General features: G+C 42.0%; 1 protein-coding gene across 1 annotated transcript; it reads right to left on the bottom strand.

Moving 5' to 3' along the window:
- Positions 1 to 175: 175 nt before the first annotated feature.
- Positions 176 to 19,649, bottom strand: DUS4L (dihydrouridine synthase 4 like). Its single transcript, XM_018569021.1, has 6 exons — positions 19,538 to 19,649; positions 15,320 to 15,441; positions 12,974 to 13,091; positions 7,910 to 8,032; positions 2,386 to 2,612; positions 176 to 428 (listed from the first exon to the last, which is right to left on the bottom strand). The coding sequence occupies exons 1-6, from the start codon at positions 19,645 to 19,647 to the stop codon at positions 181 to 183; spliced, it is 948 nt and encodes a 315-aa protein (XP_018424523.1). The 5' UTR covers positions 19,648 to 19,649; the 3' UTR covers positions 176 to 180.
- Between the last annotated feature and the right edge of the window lie 835 nt (positions 19,650 to 20,484).

The following is a 20,484-nucleotide window of genomic DNA, read 5'->3' as shown; positions in this document are numbered from 1 at the left end:
TTTACATTTAAATACAAGTACGCATAATACTAGTTTTTGTTTTATGTTTATTGTACCTTAATATATAGTCCTTTAGGATTTATAATGTATGTAATAAAAAACAGGTATTAATGTACAGAAACAATATAAAAAGTAAAAAGTCAATAATTCTAAAAGGATAAAAAAGCAAGGGATAGATTATCATACCCCATACATGCCTTTTAAATAATCTAAAACTGCTGATGTACTAGAAATAACATTGAAAACTCTCTTCTCTTGTTTTGAAGTTATTCTTTCCATCATATACATGAGATGATGATGAAAACATGTGAAAGGCGTTCCATGTTCCAGAGCTATATCAACCCAGTCCGCAATACATGTTAGTGGAGTCTCCTCGTAGCCTGCAAACATGGCTGGGTTAGCCAGGAGGCCTCTGGCTGCCATAACACCTGTTGTAGAAAATAAGACCACAGTAACTGAAAATGGCAGAATGCATGAATTAAATACACTTGGTACTAAATACAGTAAACTCCCTATTATCCAACATTCGAGCAAGGCGGCTTGATGCACTCTAAGAATGTGTTAGTTGCTTAATGCACACTAAAAAAGGTTTGTTAGCAATGACATTTATTTAGTTGCTAACAAAATTATTGGTTAACATCTTGCTGCCGGCGGGTAGGTTCCACAGGTTGGCAGCAAAATGTAAACAATGGTCCAGGTGGGTGCCCAGGACACGACCTCACTGGGCGCCCCCACAGCCTCTGGCCCAGGCGGTAGTTCCGCCCCTGGACAGGGAGCGGCAGCAGAGGGATTTTTAATTCAAATTAGAGCTGCAGCAGTTGATCGATTACGTCGATTAAAATCGACAATGGAAAACGTTCTCAATGTTTACCATCATCGATTAGTCGGCTATCGATAGGTTAGCCTGCTCGGGGCTCCACACATGACCCGAGCCGCACGTCACACGCCGTGCCTGCCGGACACAACGCAGAAGCCACGCCCACCGCACATGTCGATGCTCCCTCACTCGCAGCACTCTTGATAGTGTGACTGGGCCCTCCCGCCACGCAACACGTCTCCCCACGACTCCTCCCCGTCACATGGACTCGCCGCTTCTCCTCCCTGCAAGCCGCATCTCCACACCTCACGGACTCACAGCTGCCCGCCCATTCACGATCGGCACAATAAAGGAAGAGCAGGCATATGGGGGAAGGCAGCTGCCAGACAGGCCCACAAGCTGCTCAGGTAAGCCTGCATTCTCCCCCCCATGGTGCTGTATTAATGTATTGCTGGGGCAGTGGGATTTGTAGTCCTCTTATAGCTGATGGTACATTGTGCTGTATATGTACCATCAGCTATAGGAGGACTACAAATCCCAGCAATACATTATACACTGTATGTATAATGTACTATTGCTGGCGTTAGTTGTATTCCTATATAGCTGCTGGTATTCTGCATTGCGCCGTATAATCATTATACAGCACAATGCAGAATACCACCAGCTAGAGGACTACAGATCCCAGCAATAGTACATTATACAGCGCAAAATAACACCAGCTACAGGAGGACTACAAATCCCAGCAAGAATACATTATAGTATAATTTACTATTGCAGCGATTTGCTGTATTCCTCTATAGCTGCTGGTATTCTGCATTGCACCGTAGAATCATTATACAGCACACTGCAGAATAACACCAGCTATAGAGGACTACAATTCCCAGCAATAGTACATTATACAGCGCAAAATAACACCAGCTACAGGAGGACTACAAATCCCAGCAAGAATACATTATAGTATAATTTACTATTGCAGCGATTTGCTGTATTCCTATATAGCTGCTGGTATTCTGCATTGCACCGTAGAATCATTATACAGCACACTGCAGAATAACACCAGCTATAGAGGACTACAAATCCCAGCAATAGAACATTATAGTACAATGGACTATTGCTGCGATTTGTTGTATTCCTCTATAGCTGCTGGTATTCTGCATTGCGACGCTGTATAATGTACTATATTGCACAACACACTTTTTTTTTTATTTCCACCGCTCCAAGCTTGCTCCCATGATGGACTACAATCTCAATACAAACTAGTAGTCCATCACTGGAGCCATTTTTTAAAAATCCGATTAACCGATTAATCAAACTTAATAATCGGCTAACTAACTGATTAGTTAGCTGCAGCCCTAATTCAAATATATCACCTTTATATGTGGCCACTGCTTGACTAAAGATCTAATATTTGCCTGTTCAAAAATGTAGCAAAAATATTAACTGATCACACACACACACACAGACTGAACTTGATGGACCTGTGTCTTTATTCAACCTTAAATACTATGTAACAATTTCCATGTTGTCCACTTGACTGTATGATCTTTTGGGTAGAATTTCAATCTTACCGTCTGCTCCTGTAATATGATGAACTTTCTCTGCTTCTTCTAAACTTTTAATATCTCCATTGGCTACAACAGGTATAGACAAGCTGTCTTTAATAATTTTTATCCCATCATAATGCACAGGCTGATGTCTTTCTTCCGGAAGTCTCCCATGTATTGAAATCCAAGACACACCCGCAGCCTCCGCCTTTTGACAAAGGTCTACTGTTTTGGTAATGTCTGCATGAACCCTAAAACAAAATCACACATATCACCATTGTGAATACATTTGGCTACCATCATGTCATCTCAAACATCTTTTTTTCATTAAGGTCATGAGCATTGTCCTACAGGTCCCCATATATATGTGACAAAAATATTACTTTTTTAACTGAATATGAAAATAACTGCAAATATGACTAAAGCTGCCCATACACTGGTAGATTTTGTATGATCATTCATACAAACAAAAAATCTCATCACAGCTTTTGATAATGTAATCAAAGACTAGACAAATGTCATTTGGTTGATTTTAATATTAGATTTTGGAACGAATGGAGTTTCCCCACACATAAACCGCATTCATTGATAGCATTGTGTTCATTAGAGACATTTTTTCATCCTGCTCCCTCTATTTGTTCCGTTACTACAGTCAAAATCGATCATCGACATCGACCTCATTAATTACTAGCAAATCAAACAAATGTTCCGAAAACATTCAAACTCATTTTTACATGGTTTATGGTCAGCTTAAGTCTTAAAATTACTGGGAAATCAATTCGGAGCTATTTTTCAAGCCTTGCAAATAACAATAGGTCACATAGTTACAAGATGATGGGTATTCCTTCAAGATAAAAGGGGTGCTACAGCTTTTACCATGACCCTCTGTGAAAAGTCTTAAAACTGATGAAAGGCCGAATAGAAGAGCTCTGAATTGTAAAATAGTGACAGTACTTCCAATTCTCATTGCTAAACAAAAGGTACTTCTGCCAGTCTTGTCTTATCAAGAGATAACAAAAATGTATCCTTTAAGTCTATTGATTCCATTAAGCAAATTAGTGGAATGATTGTTCTTACGCAGAAAATTGGATCCATACAAAGTTTCTCATAAGGTGATGGATTTGTTTAGGTATTTTGTGCTTAGGATCTGGTGAAACTTTCCCAAGGTTTTGCCCTATGTTGACTGCATGGGAGTGAAACCATGTTCCTTTTGTTCTTTGGAAAGGTTTGTGATGAAGAACATTGAGGGTGCTACGTTTAAAAACTCCAACCTGTAACCCTGTATTATCCCCTGAAATAATAGGTTTCTGGGCTGTTCAGGAGTATGGTATAGAAACCTTCCTTTTTGTCCATGGACTTCTGAGCTGTCCAGAATTCCTTGTTTGTAGCTTCCAGTGTCCTTGTAGTTTGTTTGCACTTGAGCCCTGGAAGCTCAAAAAAATAATTTTTCTTTTTTTTTAAATAATAAGATTTTATTTCAATTTTGCAATAGACAAAGTACAAAAATACAAGAACACTGGAACATAATAGAAACACGTACGGTCATCCACCTAGTCCCACTGCATGTATTCACATTCCATTTCTTTAGAACATGCGCAGCGGGCATATATGCATGTGCTCTCTCAACGCATACTCTGTGCGACAGCCCCACTACGTTATCTGCAACCACATTGCAGATAACGTAGTGGGGCTGTCGCACAGATCAAAAGGCAGGCGCCTTATTTTGTGTACTGCACCCCTCTCATGGAGTGCGTGCATGCAGAGGATACGGCCGTGTTGCTTCTCAACGAACCAGACAGCATATGACAACATACAGTGACAAACGGGGGTTAGGCACACATGGGACTCACAACTGGGGAGAAAGGGACATACAGGAATGGACATCACAGGAAAAACACAGGGGGGAGGGGAAGCTCCATCGGATCCAGCATTTCGGTTAGGACCGCAGTGGTATTAGGTAGGTGCAGTAGAGACAGTATCCCAGTGCTCGTCCAACAGGAGAAACCCGGGCCCTTTATAAGGCCAGGAAATCCGCCGTACCCATGCTGAGAATCCAAGGGGTCCACAGCACTGCACATTGCGCCTGACGCTCATGCAATGAAGCCGTCAGTTCCTCATAGCGCATAATCCAAAAAAAAAAAAAATTTTCATGGCAGGAGGAATGCTTTCTTTTTATCAACCATGTGATCCAAAACTGCTTCTTGATCAAGACCTAACAGACGTTCACTGGCAAAAAGAATACCACACAGTTTTACCTTGGAAGAAGAGTTATCTGGCTATTATTACAGTTATTTATCTTACTTTAGGGTAGGGAATACATCCAATTTCTGCTTCCTAGGCATGTCTACATTAATGTGACCCTTTTATCTGTGAAAGCCAGTATTCTAAGATTCTGGCATCACACGTTCAAAGTGGTAGACATCCAGACTTGGTTAAAAAGGGTGTCTTTGGTCTTATCCATGGAACATTTTATCCTTTAAAAGCTAAATCAGTGCTCTTGGAAACTTGAGAAAAGGTTGCATTCAACATAGGAACTTTACTTTCTACTTTAGTTTTTAGTCATTGTGCCCAAACAAGCCCAGGAAAAACTTTGAGGAAATGCAACCCCTCCCTGTGTTCCAGAGGCCAGAACTGATATGACTACAGTACTTGTCCAGATGCCACACCCCTCCTGGAAGTAGTGCAGTTTGAAAGATGGATGCTGAACACAGCATGGAGAGGATTAGAGCTCCTAGCTCCCCAACGACCAGCAAGTCACTGGGCAGTCCTGGCTCTTCCTTAACACAAAAGAATGAGAGAGTTCCAGTAAATGCCCTGCCCCTTTGAGGGATGCCTAGGGGTCAGAGAAGGATTTATGTTCTCTGCAGGTTACCTGTCTGTTCGGAGGAAAGATTTTAAAACTAGAAAGCATCCTCCTTTTAAAGATTTGTATGGTGGTGTTTTCCGTTAGGGTTGTTAGAGCTGTCCTAAAAGACAACTGGGGAAAAAAAATGACCTTCCAAAATGCTTACTAGATTCTACATTCTAAATGAAGCATGTTGTTCTGGAGGGTTAGATATATAAGAAAGGACAACTGTTGGGAACAATGCATTATTTTGCTTACTTTAAGTGGCTCATACACATACAACTCTGAGGACACATTGAGGACGGAAGAGGTACCAGAGGACTGGAGGAAAACGAATGTGGTGCCGATATTGAAGAAAGGTGTATACCAGGTAACTAAAGGCCAGTCAGCCTTAAATCAGTAATATGCAAGGTTTTTAGGGAATGGTCAGGGATTATATTCTAAAATTTGCATGTGTGAATAGTAATATAAGTACAAACCAACACGGATTTATGAAAGGCCGTTAACATTCTATGAGGAATTAAGTTGTAAAGTGGACAGGGGAACCCAGTTGATTTTGTCTTTCTAGACTTTGCAGAGTATATGTACACTACCTGTCAAAACCACCTTTTTTCCAGTTTTTATTGAAATGTATGCAGTTCAAGTCCAGTGAATAACCTGGAATGGTACAAAGGTAAGCGGTAAGCTTCCAGAGGGGCAAAAAAAAAAAAGAAGAGTTTAGATTAACAAAAACTGAAAAGTAATGTACATTTCATAGTTATACAACAAGGACATTTGGGGGGAAGTAATGGGTTAACAACTCACCATTGTTCTGCAGAAAAGTAAATGAATCCTTGAACGTTTATGCTAACAACTCCTGCAGGTGTCCCAAATTTTGATGATTACTCACAAGCCCTCTGTCTGCATAAAAGCAGTGTTGGAAGAGACTGTTACTACACCCCTCTTAAGCAATATTTAGATTGTATTGTACTGCAAGAAGTAGTATATTGCTCTCAAAATGTGAAGAAAAAGGCAATTAACAAAGGAATCATTCATGTGTGGTGATGTCCCACCATAAAATCAAGATATCAAAGCATTGAAGTTTGCTCTAGAATTAACAAAGGAAGACAAACATAACCCTTAAAAGTCTAGGTCTTTCCTTTAGAGAAATTGCAAAGAAAGCCAAGGTGTCAGCGAGTACAGTTTCCCACACCATCAAAAGGCACTCGGAAACTGGAGTAAACTGTGTCAGTAAGAGGTCTGACAGACCCAAATCCAAAACAGAATCAGAAGACAAGTTTCTGAGAGTCAACAACTTGTGTGACAGGCGGCTCACAGGACAACAGCTTCAAGCACAGCTTAACACTGATCGAAGGAAACAAGTCTCAGTTTTAGCTGTGAAGAGAAGACTTCGAGCTGCAAGTTTGACAGGTCGAGTGAAAGTAAGAAAGCCGCTGCTAAGATGGCAAATAAGAAACAGAGGCTTGCCTGGGCCATGAAGCACTGCCAGTGGACTACTGAAGACTGGAAGAAGGTCTTATGTACCAATGAATCAAAATTTTAGATCTTTGGTTCATCCTGCAGGGTTTCTGTACACCTTTGAGTAGGCGAAAGGATGGCTCCTTTGTGTGTGACACCAACTGTCAAAGATGGAGGAGGAAGCGTGATGGTCTGGGGAGAGTCGGCGACTTGCACAGAGTGAGTGGCACCCTGAACCAAAACTACCACCACAGTATTTTTGTATGCCTAGTTGGTCAGGGGTTCATCCCACAGCAAGATAATGACCAAAAACATACCTCCAGCCTGTGTCAGAACTACCTTAGAAGAAAAGAAGAAGATGGTAGGCTTCAAATCATGGAATGGCCAGCACAGTCTCCAAACTTAAACTCCATCGAGCTGATTTAGGATGAACTGGACAGAAGGGTGAAAGCAAAGCAACCTTCAAGTGCAACGCATTTGTGGGAACTTCTGCAACAGTGTTGGGAAGAACTTTCCGAACAATACTTGATCTCTGTTGCAGAAAGAATGCCACGAGTGCGTTTGGCTGTTATATCTGCAAAAGGTGGCTACTGATGAATCAAAGATTTAGATTACATTTTGTTAAAGAAAAAAGTTCCATGATTTCTTTTGGATGTCCAATTGTTTATTTGTTCTACGCTTTATTTTCAGAATACATTGAGACATAAAACCGTACATTTCAATAAAAACTGGAAAAGTGGAGGTCACAAAGCAGCCACCGCTCATATTCCTTGCCTCTATAACAGCCCCATCCCTCTTGTTGGTGCAGGCAAGAAAAGCACGCTGCAGCTTGATACTGGCTCTCACAGAATCAATGTCCTCACAAACTGGATATGGTTTATTGTCGAAGTGAAAACATGCTGTAAACACTCACAGGCTCCTCCAACTCTAACAGGTTTCACCAAACTGCTTCTCTATGATCTCTATAAAGCATTACCACATGAGCTGCCAGAGACAAATTGACAATACCAAGTGTGAATGGAGTCTGCAAATTACACATGTATCCTCTATCACGTAGGGAAGAGACTGGGTATAAAAAAAAAGGGGTTGCCTACACTGCTGGCAGGGTAAAACAAAGATGTGCTAAGACAACACACTCTACTAATAAGTGACTTGGTTTTAAATGCAACAGGGGTCTAAGGTCAGAGAATTACACAAAGTGTACAGACAATAATAGAATACAGCAGTATGGAAATCAAACATTACCTTATTTTGATTGACACTGAAAAGTTTGGATTCTCGACTCTGTTTCGTACTTGTCTAACCATATCGCTGACTAAATCAGGCTTGTTTATTAAGCAAGCCCCATAGCCTTCAGACATTGCCCACCTTTTAAAGAAAAATACAATACTGTTATGCACAAAATACGTATGATAGAATAGAGCAAAGTATTAAAAGGTGTAAAACACAACTGGAGGCAAGTGGTTGCAAATGAACCCAACATCAAACTTTTGTAGGGATCTTGGTGATATTAGACATTAAATGGAATCAAGTAGCAAACATAGGTATTATTAAAATAATAAGTCATCCTGCTAACAAATTCCAGAGCAATCAATCATTCCTCATCAGTCAGATTTCAAAATGTCTGGTCATTCCCTTTTATCTCTCCCAATAAAGCATAGATAGGCTGGTGTTATACTGAGCACCTGAAAGATCTAATACACAGTGGAAGAAATTCAAAGCAAACTGCATTATGTCTGATCAGAACCTTATGATCAGTTTCACGCTCTCCCGGTCTCCAACCTCCTCTCTCTCATACCATCAAACAGTTACCCGTAAAAACCTTCACCACTTTAAATCTTCTTTTCTACTCTGCTATGGAATACCTCTACGTACAAAATCTCTCTTCTGTCCTGCCAAGACCTGGCCACTTGTGTCTATAACAGCTTGCTCCCATCCTCCTGGACACACTTGCTCTCCTCACTACACACAGAATTAGGCCCCAACCTCTGCATCCTGACAAACAGGAGGAGTTAAATCTTAGTACATTCAAGTACCTTAACCATTAACAAAAATGTAACTTCTATGTGTATCACTCAGCTGTAGATCCTCAAATCATCTCTGAATTGGCGCTGACACTGTCCTTCCTTCTGGAGGGCGACTGCTTTTGTTCCCCATGGTCCCTGTGTGTGCTGTAAAGTAGCTCCAAGCTCACTCCCATGATGGATTACAATCCAACATTAAGTTTGCACTGCAGGGGTTTGTCACAAAACAAACAGGAAACATGCAGAACAGTGGTCAAAAGAGATTCAAAACCAAAACATGTCAAGTGAAATCCATAAATATGAGATAGGTGAAATAACCGCAGCCCAATCATTAGAGCTAATGTGTGACACTGAAGCTGTCACATGCCGGCTCTCTAGATCAAGAACTGAGTGATCATATACCGTTGATCGCTCAGTTCACAATTGTCTCCCTGCAGAGAGCAATGACTGTTGGTCACCACTACCTGCAGGAATTCCCCCCTCCCCTCTCTGTTCCTCCAGCTTTGACTGGAGGGACAGACAGGGGAAATGGGGGGCACAGCTGGCTCTGCCTCTAGGGAGGCAGAGTCAGCTATCAATCAGGTAGCAAAGTGCAGCACGGCTCTGCGCTTCTGCCCACTGTATGCTGAGTTTGGAGTTACTCAAAGTGAGAAGGCTGTATGTAAAAACAAGAGATGGATCTTGTCTAGGTGGTGTGAAACCGATGGACCTGCCAAGGTCTGGCATAAAGCAATGTCCTCAAGCGTCTTTACAACTCAGATCGAGCAAACCGGTCTTGTTAGCAGAGTAGCAGTAGAAGTGCTAGATTACGCATTTCGGGGGCTCCTACCCCTTTGTCAGGCCGGTATACTAGATCTGGGGATTTTTTTTTTACAGCAGCCAGTAAATGAGTGGGTGGTACCATATTAATAAGGAGCAGTATACACTACCCAAAAGGTCCATAATAGAATATAAAATAAATATCCCAGAAAGCAAAAGCACAGTACAGGGGACATTTAAAAAAAGACTAAGCAGGGGCTAGGAGTGACAATGGGGCATGGCGGGGGGGAGGGGGGTATCATGAACCATTTAACATGAAATGCTGATATGTACATTAACAGTAAATAAATATTCTACAAAAAAGGTAGAACATTAAATAAATATGTAAATACTCTTCACCAAAGACTGTCATCAAAACATTGAATGTAATTAAATCAATTAGTTCAAAATTCAAGAACGGAAGAATAAATATTATGCACCATAAATGGCTGTTACCTACATTTATATCTATCTATCTATCTATCTATCTATCTATCTATCTATCTATCTATCCATCTACTGAGGTTATTTGCTACTATGTGTACATATATACATCTTAGTTCCAGAGTTCTTACCAGACATTATTTTAACTTATTGGGCCCCTGTATATTAATTGGCTCTTACTGGCTACATGTTAGACATATTGGTCACATTGTATTATATGTTGTCTCCCCCTGGTGGCTTTTTGATGTAATTTCTGTTGTATTGAAGGAGAATTATTTGGAGACTAAAATTTACTCTTCCCAATAGCTTGAGCTGGGGTGACACTGCAGCGGTTACATGTCGGCTGTACAGCTCGGGAACCAAGTGATCACAATCTGCTGATAGCTCACCTCACAGCTTCTCCCTGAAGAGATTGGTGACTGTCTGTCATGGCTCCCCGCAGGCATCCCCCCACCTTTATTCCTCCAGTGCTCATTGGAGGGTCAGACAGGGGAAGGGGCAGCAGAGCCAGCTGTCAATCAGGAAGCGAGATGGATTCCCAGCTGCAGCACGGCTCTGCATTGTCAGCATATGATGGCCAAAAAAACGTTAAAAATTAAAGTTTACATGTTTATTACTGCACTTAGGTCTTTTGCACCCTGTCTTCTGTTGTATTGTTCTTCAAACATATTTACAGATTTGTGCTGGATTTGAGGGTGTTGAATCAAGTGATACAATACCCTTGTGGAGTAGTGTCTGGTGCCCATACACTGAATCCTGGGATTCTAAAAAGCGCAAAGGTTTTCACTGTAATCAATCTAGCTAATGCTTTCTTTTCGATCCCCCAAGTGGCCTACCATCAGTGGATTCCCCACATCATCTACATCATATATTTATTAGGTGACTAATGCCACTAAGCCACACTTCACTAGGCCTTCCCCGCTGTGTTGCCATGAAGCAGGTGACCATACCTCAGCTGGGGATAAGCAGAAACCCCTTGGCTGCTATAGCTCACAACTGGATCCTGTAGCATTACCCTACCTCCTTGCCTTTGGGTGGTGGCAGTAGCTAGTTAGCTGTTAAATACAAACATGGAGCGTCTGTCTGCAATAAGACTAACCAAGCATGAACTTGCCCTTCTGGCACCCCTCAGCTTGGTATTTCTCAGGTGCAACATCCAAACTGACATTTTTCACAGAATATTCTAGAGCCTACAATGACCAGGGCACCCCTCACATGACTGATATAATTGTCGATAGCCAGGCTGTGGCGATGGCGGGCCACCTTCCAAGTTGGCACTTTGCTCAAGTTGCCAAGTTAGCTGCCCTCACGGAAGCCTATAAATTGGTTAAGTAATATACAGCAAACATTTCCAGCAGACAGCACTTACACCATCACCAGAGGAGCCTCCTTATCCACTCCTTCCAGTGCACAACATCACTCAGATTGATTGTTCCTTGGAAATTTTCCCTATCTTAATTCATCCACCTCAGCAGCTGAAGGAAGATCATGTGAAAAGGAGGGGTGTTCATTCTTAGAAGTATTTGGAATTCCAATTTAGAAGCATGCTGATGGATTTTGCCCAGGTCTATATTTCTTTACCTGTCTGCTGTGTCATTCTGTGTTGCACAAGTGTCAAAAGAAGAGACGGTTGATTGTGATAAAGTGTCATTGCTACAGTCTGAGGTTTACATTTCTTGCAGCCATCCACTGCCAATTATGTTTGACAAGGTTTAATGCAGGAAAACCTGTAAAAGCAACTCAGAAACATTTGCCAAAATCGCTGTACCATTTCCAAAAGGCTAGATTGGTTTCATACAACTCCCTATTGTAAGTTGCACGAGTATGCATTTGTGTGCGTGTTGCTTTTCCTAGGTGGATAGAGGCGTGGCCAGTTAGAAAAGAAACAGCCCAGGCTATTGCCAGGAGGTTATTGTCAGAAATAGTTTGGAGCATTCAGGTAATGCAAGTAATAATAGTTTTGGATCCCACACTGCTTTTCACCCTATGACAAGTAGTAAGGTTGAATGTTACTTTGAAAGAAAAAAGAAATACAACAAAGATTTAACATCAGTCAGGTCGAAAATGGACTAAATCCCACAGTCTGGAACTAACATCTACCCTGTAAACCTCTGAACTTATCTCCTGCCAGGATACCCTAACTGAACTTTGGTTCATGATGCTCATCTTTCTTTTGCATATGGGGTTCTTGACTGAACTCATAATACGTTTGCATCATACCTGCCTGCATTTACAATCTTTTTCTTCATTGCCAGATCCTGAGCTGAGTTTGGATGATGGAAGTCAGTAGAGCTTCACATCATTCGCTATGGTAATAATGAAATTCCTCTGTGAAGTGAAAATTCCCTTGCAAAGTGGCCAGCCTATTTACCTTTAGCAAATCAAACCCTTGTTAATCTCCAAACATTTTACAGAGCTCGCAGCCAAGCTGATAAGGTGTCCCAAAAAAAACAAAAAATAATGTGCAATTGTCCGTGTGCTACTTGTGCAAATTCTTAATGAGTAAACATGTAAGATGTTTTAGGAGCTCCTATATGGCAACTGTCCAGTATTGCAGATTAAAAGCCTCTGTTTCTCCAAAGATGGAAGGTCTTGGCAGAGTAACTATGTCCAGCCATTATGGACACATGCTAATCTATCTAATTTCTAACCTTCACTTTGCAACTCTTCTCTGTCCTACAACCATGGGTTACAGTAAGGCACACATTACAGTATTGTTTTATGTTACAAAATCTGAGGGTTTAATGTCACTTTGAATGCTGGAAACACTTTTGAATGCTGGAAACACATAGGAAAGTAGTCAATGGATGTTAATAGGTATGACTCTCACTGTATCTGTAGCTTTCTCTCTTAGCTAGTGATTCTCTACAGAGCTTTTACTTCAGAGCAGCCACTGCCATTCAGCCAAAAAACGAAATTCCTGATTGCCCAAGACTGGAGAAACTTACCGCAGTAATATTTTTGAAAAGCAAGGTTGAAACTAACTTTTTTCAGTCAAAATACTATTTAAAGATTAAACTGACTGTAGAAAGATCAAGCTTACCTCTGAGGACACCCACAATTTAGATCAATGCCACCAGCAAAAGGACAGACAAGATGGGCTGCATCGGCTAAAACCTTTGCATCTTTAGCAGCAAACTGTACAACAAGAGGATGGTCTCCTAGATAAAGTAAAATGTGTGTCCGTAAGAAACAGCCATTTATGGAGCAAAAGCAGTCAGCTACCATCCGGTATGACAACGTCAACTGCCAGAACATTTAGGGATCTATTTCTAATGCTTTATACCAATGAGACTTATACTAATGTACAGTAGCTGAAACCTAAGACCTGGCATTCAGACATCCAGCTGCTAGATGGAATTGCATTTTATATACTGCTGGTTACATTTATGTCTGAAACATGAAGAAGTATGTTGTTGTCTGGGACTGGCTAGACTTCTACAGGCACAACATTTACAAAGTATTCCTTTCACTTTCAAGCAGGTTATCCAAAACTCAAAATATAGGTAAATAGCTCATCACTATACTAATGTACGACCTAATATTATGTTTTACCTGAAGGTCTGTTATTCTCCCCCCCCCAAAAAAAAAAACAGATGACCTCAAAATTTGAGATACTTGACACAAATCACTGGTAACATAATCTTATCCACTGCAGAATTTATGTAGGGTTACAGCAAAGAGACTTGGCGTCTGCTATTGACAAAACATTACTGAAAAAGCTAATTTCCTGGTTGTAATATTGACTCTCTTGCTCCAGTAATTTTAGGTCACCCACCTGGAACAGGTATGCAGATAAGAATTACTGACTATTTCTTTCCTGATCTGCATAATTCCTCAGGACCAATGACTTAAAGTATACTGAACCTAGGAAGTCAGCATAACCAAGCAACTAGCATTTTCAGAAGAAAACGTTTAGTGTAGACAATGTTAGTTGCAGACCAGACAAATACTGTTTGGCAAATTAAGCTATAAAGAGAAATATAGCTTATACCAAATGTATCTTTGTTTAAAGATTTGTTGGCTTGATATGGTCTTTGAGCTTGTGGCCTATGTCTGGTTGCAGTGGTATCCTGTGCTGCAAATCATTTCTTTATGCCCAGATGGCCAAATGACCTGTGCTGCTTAGTTATACTAGCTATAGCCAAACATATAAAACAACTTGTATAAATATTTGGAAGTTATCTCACAGCAGAATAACATATGGAAACAACTTCCAAATGTTCTTGTGCCCATATCTTGCACATTTAAAATATCTGTATGCAAGGTGGATAAAGAGCACTGTATTTCAAGCTGTACCTGCTATATTACAAAAACACAGAAAATCCCCAGCTCACCTGCCAGCCAGCCTGCAACCAAACAAGTAGCCCTGTCAACAGTATGCGTTCAAATCAGAGGTTTTAGTTGCACAAACTTTTGGCCAAAAATATGTAGAAGCCACACCGCCGCGCCAAGGCACCACTGGAGGCCCAGCAACCTAAAATGCACGCTGGGACCCCAGTGCGTCCTCTCAATCAAAAATAGTCAAACTAGAAAAAACATGGTACCTGCATGAATCTATAACTAGCCTTTACAGCAGGGTGCACATTGGGAAGGCTTACAACAATAACGCCTCCAGTGCGTCCCTGCACCTTATTAGGAGGAGTAGGCTACCTCCAGGTACACCTGTATGCAATTTATCGACTTCATTAATATGCTCACACTTGGAGACTCATATACATAGAGTTAGGACCACACCTTGCAGAGGTGCCTTGGCGCGGCGGTGTGGCTTCTACATATTTTTGGCCAAAAGTTTGTGCAACTAAAACCTCTGATTTTAACGCATACTGTTGACAGGGCTATTTGGTTGCAGGCTGGCTGGCAGGTTGAGGCTGGGGAATTTTTGTGTTTTTGTATTGTTGTAAGCCTTCCCAATGTGCACCCTGCCGTAAAGGCTAGTTATAGATTCATGCAGGTACCATGTTTTTTTCTAGTTTGCACCTGCTATATGCCTGGCACAGCCTTTGAGTCCCTGTGGAAAAGTGGATTTAATGTAGGTCACATAGGCATGACTTAATTGGCTCTGTCCAACATCCTAAACAGAGATATAATCTCCTTAAATTATGGATCTGCCATGGAAGTGATGACCAGGCCCGGATTCCCCACAAGGCCACCGAGGCACAGCCTCGGGGCGGCAGGGCGCAGAGGGGCAGAAGCGGTTTCTTTGGGGGGCAGTTGCCCTCTCTACATTCAGTCCTTCTTTGTACTGGAACCTGGCCTAGGGGCGGCATGGAGAGTAAATCCGGCCCTGGTGATGACATGTGAATACCATCTGTCTTAAGAGGGACCAAGGTACTTCAAATTACAAATTGATAACAGATATGCAAAGTGTACATGCTCAGACTGGTACCTTGGTTTGTGGTGAATTCACTGTGTCTTGCTTTGGCAGACTTGACAAAATCAGCAGCAACTATCATAGGTGTATAACATAAATCGCAGCCATACTTTCTTACCAGGGTCCTGAAAGCCAGTCTGCAACAGGAAAAAAAAAGACACAATTTTTAACAAATAAAGACAGAAAAATATTTACCTTTCTTCAGTATTACTTAGATTACTTGAAAATAACGTTTTCTCTACACTTGATATGGTGAGCAGATGTTTAAAAACAATCCACTTGCTGAAAGAGGTTTCAAACCGTGCTTCTGGGTAACATAAAGATGCATATTTCTATAATAAGGCTTCAGTCCACCAAGCACTATAAACAAAATTGGGACATTCTTGTGGGAGCTTGGTATTCCTCCACCATGTTTTACCAATGTTTTCTGGCATTCCCTTTTAAACAATATAGCAAAGGCACCATTATTTATTTATTACCAGCATATACACTCCGCTTGGACAATATCTAGGCTATGGTAGTTTCTATCATGCTCTATGGATGTGAATGCAGGAAATTAAGAAGCTAGATAGAAAACATATTGATGACTTTGAACTTTGGTGCTGGGGAAGTATTCTAAGAATATTGCTGTTAGTAAGGAAAACAAACAAAGGGATCCTTTAAAAACTCAAACCCGACCTTTCAGTAGAAGCCTAGATGACTACGCTGAAGCTTTCATATTGTGGACATATTATGAGAGGAACCAACTCACTGGAAGAGAGAGTTCTGCTTGGAAACAAAGAAGGACAACTAGTAATAAGATGGCGGGATACAGCAATAGAAATTTTGAACATACTGTTGTGAAGACTGAGGACCCAAACAGAAGATACATCATTCTGGAGAAACACAATCCATGTAGTCACCAGGAGTCGACATCAACTTTACAGTTAATCACCTGAGGATTTTAAATGTAGGACATACATCCTAAAAAACTTCAACAAAGTTTCTAGGTCGCATCTCATACATTCAGCTCCTCTCCCCCTACCACTGCTCCCCTTGCCCCTGTACCAGCAACTACTGGCTATCGTAATGACAGCTGGAAATTGCTATGTATTACATAGAAGGAACAGCGGTCAAATGCAGCCTCCTGGGTAACATTACACTTCCATATAGTCAGCAATACAATGTAAAAAGTATTGTCACATTGTATTTACTGTGTCACTTATATGTAGATCAAAGGTGTGACCTTATTAACTCTTACAGGGTTATTCACAAAAGGGATGAAGAGTTTGGAGAAGGCAGGAGAAGTGAACAATCTAGGACAACATAGCTGATTTGGAAAAATTCTCCAATTCTGCTCACTTTCTGGTTCAGCTATGTTGTCCTAGATTGTTCCCTTCTCCTGGTGTCTCCAAACTCTTCACCCTTTTGTGAATAACCCTGTTAGTTAACCCTAATCAGCACAATTGACTCCTTTCTCCCCATAGCTATTATTTTTCTGCAGATATACATTTTTTATTCCTACTTTATTTACCTTTAATATTTAGTTTTTCATTTGCAATTCACTTTTACATACTTTGTACCTATACCATCATTTTAGTATCACTTTAACCCCTTGCTGTTATTTAACCTTGCAGCAGAAAACTAGGCATGCACAACTGTGTGTTCCTAGCTCTCAGGCTTGATGTTAACCAGAGTTATTGTCAAAATAACAGAGGCTGCTAAACTTTGTCTGGTCATCCAAGCATCAAAAAGCTCCGGTTTCAAAAAAAGTTAAATGGGACAAATGGAAGAATTAAAGGAGAACTATGGGGTTAGGGCTTTTCCCCATAGTTCTCCTTAGGGCAACGGGAGGACACAAACTAGCGTCCTCCCAGTCACCCTAGGCTCAGTATACCGCGAGCTACAGCTAGCGGTATACTGAGACACCGCAGAATACCGCGAGCTAAAGCTCGCGGTATACTGAGACGCCGCAGCTGGAGCGGATTCCGACAATTATGTCTGGATCCGCCCGGCTGCGTGAGTGACAACTGGCTCTGCCTATCTAGAGGCAGAGCCAGCTGTACCCGCCCCCCTGCCCGGTCCGTTCCACCAGTCAGCGCTGGCGGATCAGGGGGAATCCAGCCCCTCCCCTGTCACGGCAGAGCGCCGTGACAGGATCGAGAAGTGAGCGAACGCCGGTATGTGTTCGCTCACCTCCCGATCTACTGAGCCGACCTGTGACAGTCTCATTGTCACAGGTCGGCTAGAACTATGAGGCTGAGTGCAAAGCACTCACTTCATAGTTCTCCTTTAAACACAAACTTTTTGTCTATAGATTATATAGAAAATACATTATTTTTTGCAAGAAAGCACTGCCAAAAACAAGCTTAGTTTGTCCTCCTAAAAACAATGTTGGTATTAAGCTAGCCTTACACGGATCAATTTTCTCTCCTTCGTCTGGCAGGCTGAACAAGAGAAAAAGCAATCACTTCCTCCATCCATGCTAAACAGTGGGAATTCCCTGTGCCAGCTATCGTATTCAGCAGCCATGTAGCCCACAATTCAAACCATCTTTAGCCAGTCTAACTTTGTTATCTTAAGTAAAGACAATGTTATGTCTGAATGGACAAGCACATAGTGGAAATATATAAATTGCTCTGGTCCATAGGTAGTATAAAAGGTAAAAGAGCTGAAGTGGTTAAAGTGGAACTAAAGCTGTGTTGCGATATATCTTAGTGGACTTTTTCAGACACAGATTTGCAATAGAGATGGAGGTTTTGTTTGTTTGTTGATAGAGAGCTGGGTTCATTTTGCTATGCCAAGAAGTCCTGTTCATCACGGAATTTGTGGAGCCTGCAGCCGGAGCTAAGTACATTTCCAGTGTTTCCCCTCCTAGAAATCATACATGTACTAGAAGATAGTGTAGTGGGTGCAAGTAATCGCCAAGTAAAGTACTTTTAAATGCTGCTGGGTCAGTTTCCTTGAAGCTTTACTGCAAGAACAGACAACAAATAGAAATGAAAGTTTTGCCAAGCTTTACAGCTGGGCTCATCCTTGGGATAAGCTTGATGTCTCTGGGATTTGTAGCCCAGAGCATTACAAAAGCCAAAACTTTTTTTTCCCATTTTGGATAGAGTAAGGCAGGGTTATAACCCCGGTCAGTTTTCTGCCCTCTGTGTCCCATTGGGGAGATTTCCCTTAATTTCCTGTCTCATAGCCACAACAGGAAGCGAGGGGACATCCCCCAAAGTAAAGGGAATCCCTGGTGGTCAGCAGTGTCACCAGAACTAGTGCCCCCACTCGAAGATTTCCCCTGTATTATGATTCTGGTGACAACTCAATATTTGGGATTTTATTTTACTTTCACTCTCCGTGATAACGGCCACCAGGACAAATAGAGAGGGTGGATCACCTTAAAGCTCACCACACGTTACAATCTACTTGTACAATCTCCTTTAGATCTACCGACAGATATTTAGTGACCTAACGGAGACACAGATAGCAATAAAAACCTGACAGGTATTCTAATGCCTCTCCACTCCATCCAAAACTACAAAAAAAAAGAATACTTTAGTTCAGGGGTTGACAACTCTGGCCCACCAGCTGTGGTTTTACTACAAATCCCAACATGCCTCTGCCTCTGGGGCTGATACCTGTAACTGTCAGTGTTGCAATGCTTCATAGGACTTGTAGTTCCACAACAGCTGGAGGGCCAGTGTTCTGTCGAAATGGCCATCCCGTCAAGATCTCGAACTTACGCTATGTCCGTTGACTTGCCAGTAAGAGATTTTGGCAAGATGGCGGTAGTGTGCGTGCACCAGACGTGGCAGCATCAGAACCCTCATCTAGTTCTCCAATTCCCGTTAGTGTACCTGCGTGGCTTCACAACCCTCGTTGAGTCTTCCAGCTCCCATCAGTGCGCCTGCGCGGCCACCTAAGACCAGTATTAAATTCACCAATTAACATTACTGCGCCAGTGCGCCCACCTGATAGCACAACATGAAATCTGTTAGCAGAAGATGCTCCCTGATTGGCTGCCTTTACTTTGCACTGATGGAAATTGGAGAACTCGACGAGGATTCTAAAACTGCCACGGCTGGTGCACTTGCACTAGCGCCATCATGTCCAAATCTCCTACTGGCAATGCTGAAACGAGGTGGCAATCTCGACGAGTTGTACATTTTGATAGAACACTGGAGTTGCCCACCCCTGCTTTATTAATAATAAAGCACTAAGCGTCAGTACATCAACCCCAGGCATGCTGATCCTTACTTGGAATATCGAACCATTGGTGCACATATTTTCACCAGTTTATTGGTACCAAAGAGATCCACTGGATTCTGCGGAAGACCATTTCTGTCATCTCCTTCCTGCAGATACATGGGGACTGGGAAGTGACTCATCCTTAAGAGAGAACACAAAGAAAGAAGTAATTCAACCTCGGCCACATATTCATTTAAAACAAAAACTTCCATCATCTAATCAGGTGTAAGCATTTTTTTCCCTATTTTCCTTGCTTCTAAATTGTTTATTCTGCGCAAAGTGATTTTTCACCACATTTACTAAGCTAAGGGAAAACCTCCTTGCAAAGTGAGCATTATTTAGTAAATCAACCCCTAAGGCTGGTTCACACCTAGGCTTTTTAAGCAGTCGGAAAAGCGCTTTTAACCCTTTCGCTGCCAAGGGCGTACGGCATACGGAGCTACAAAAGTGCTTCCAGCTGGCCAGCTCAGTATGCCGTACGGACCTGGCATTTACAGTTCTACTATAAGCTGATGGTCGCTTTAGCGACCATCAGCTTATAGTAGAACTGTTCAGCAGACTGTCCCCTTTAAATTAATAGCTGTCATCAGCGGCTCACAAGCCGCTGATGACCGCTAATTTTAAAAATACCGGGCGCCCCCCCCCCCCCGGCTGCCGGCCGCCGGCATCTGGAGTCTCTCATCCCTCCCTGGAGCCATCCCAGGGAGGGATGAGGGACTCCATGGATCCCCACTGCTTGTAGGGTCTGTGGCAGCGGGGATCCATTAAAAAATCACCGTCGGGGGGGTCCCGGGAACGAGCGGCGGCTGGCCGCAATTCAGGATGGCTGAGCGTCTTCTGTTCTGAGCCGCTGTCATCCTGTCAGTTTTTGGATGACAGCGGCTCTGTGTAGCGTGGCCGAGTGGGGAATCGTTAAATATCAATGATATTTAACGATCCCTCTGTGCAGAGCAAAC

This window comes from Nanorana parkeri, unplaced genomic scaffold, assembly GCF_000935625.1.
Source record: "Nanorana parkeri isolate BGI_ZX_2015 unplaced genomic scaffold, ASM93562v1 scaffold1276, whole genome shotgun sequence".
Taxonomy (NCBI): Eukaryota; Metazoa; Chordata; class Amphibia; order Anura; family Dicroglossidae; genus Nanorana; species Nanorana parkeri.
This window is presented reverse-complemented; position numbering and strand designations above follow the sequence as displayed.

Bases quoted from the DNA above. Each gene is read 5' to 3' on its own strand.
- DUS4L (XM_018569021.1), bottom strand. From the start codon at position 19,647: ATGTATCTGCAGGAAGGAGATGACAGAAATGGTCTTCCGCAGAATCCA. The intron at 13,092-15,319 runs GTACCAGTCTGA...TACTTTATCTAG, and splicing joins TGAATTCACCACAAACCAAG to GAGACCATCCTCTTGTTGTA. The intron at 8,033-12,973 runs GTAAGCTTGATC...TTTCTTTAAAAG, and splicing joins AATTGTGGGTGTCCTCAGAG to GTGGGCAATGTCTGAAGGCT.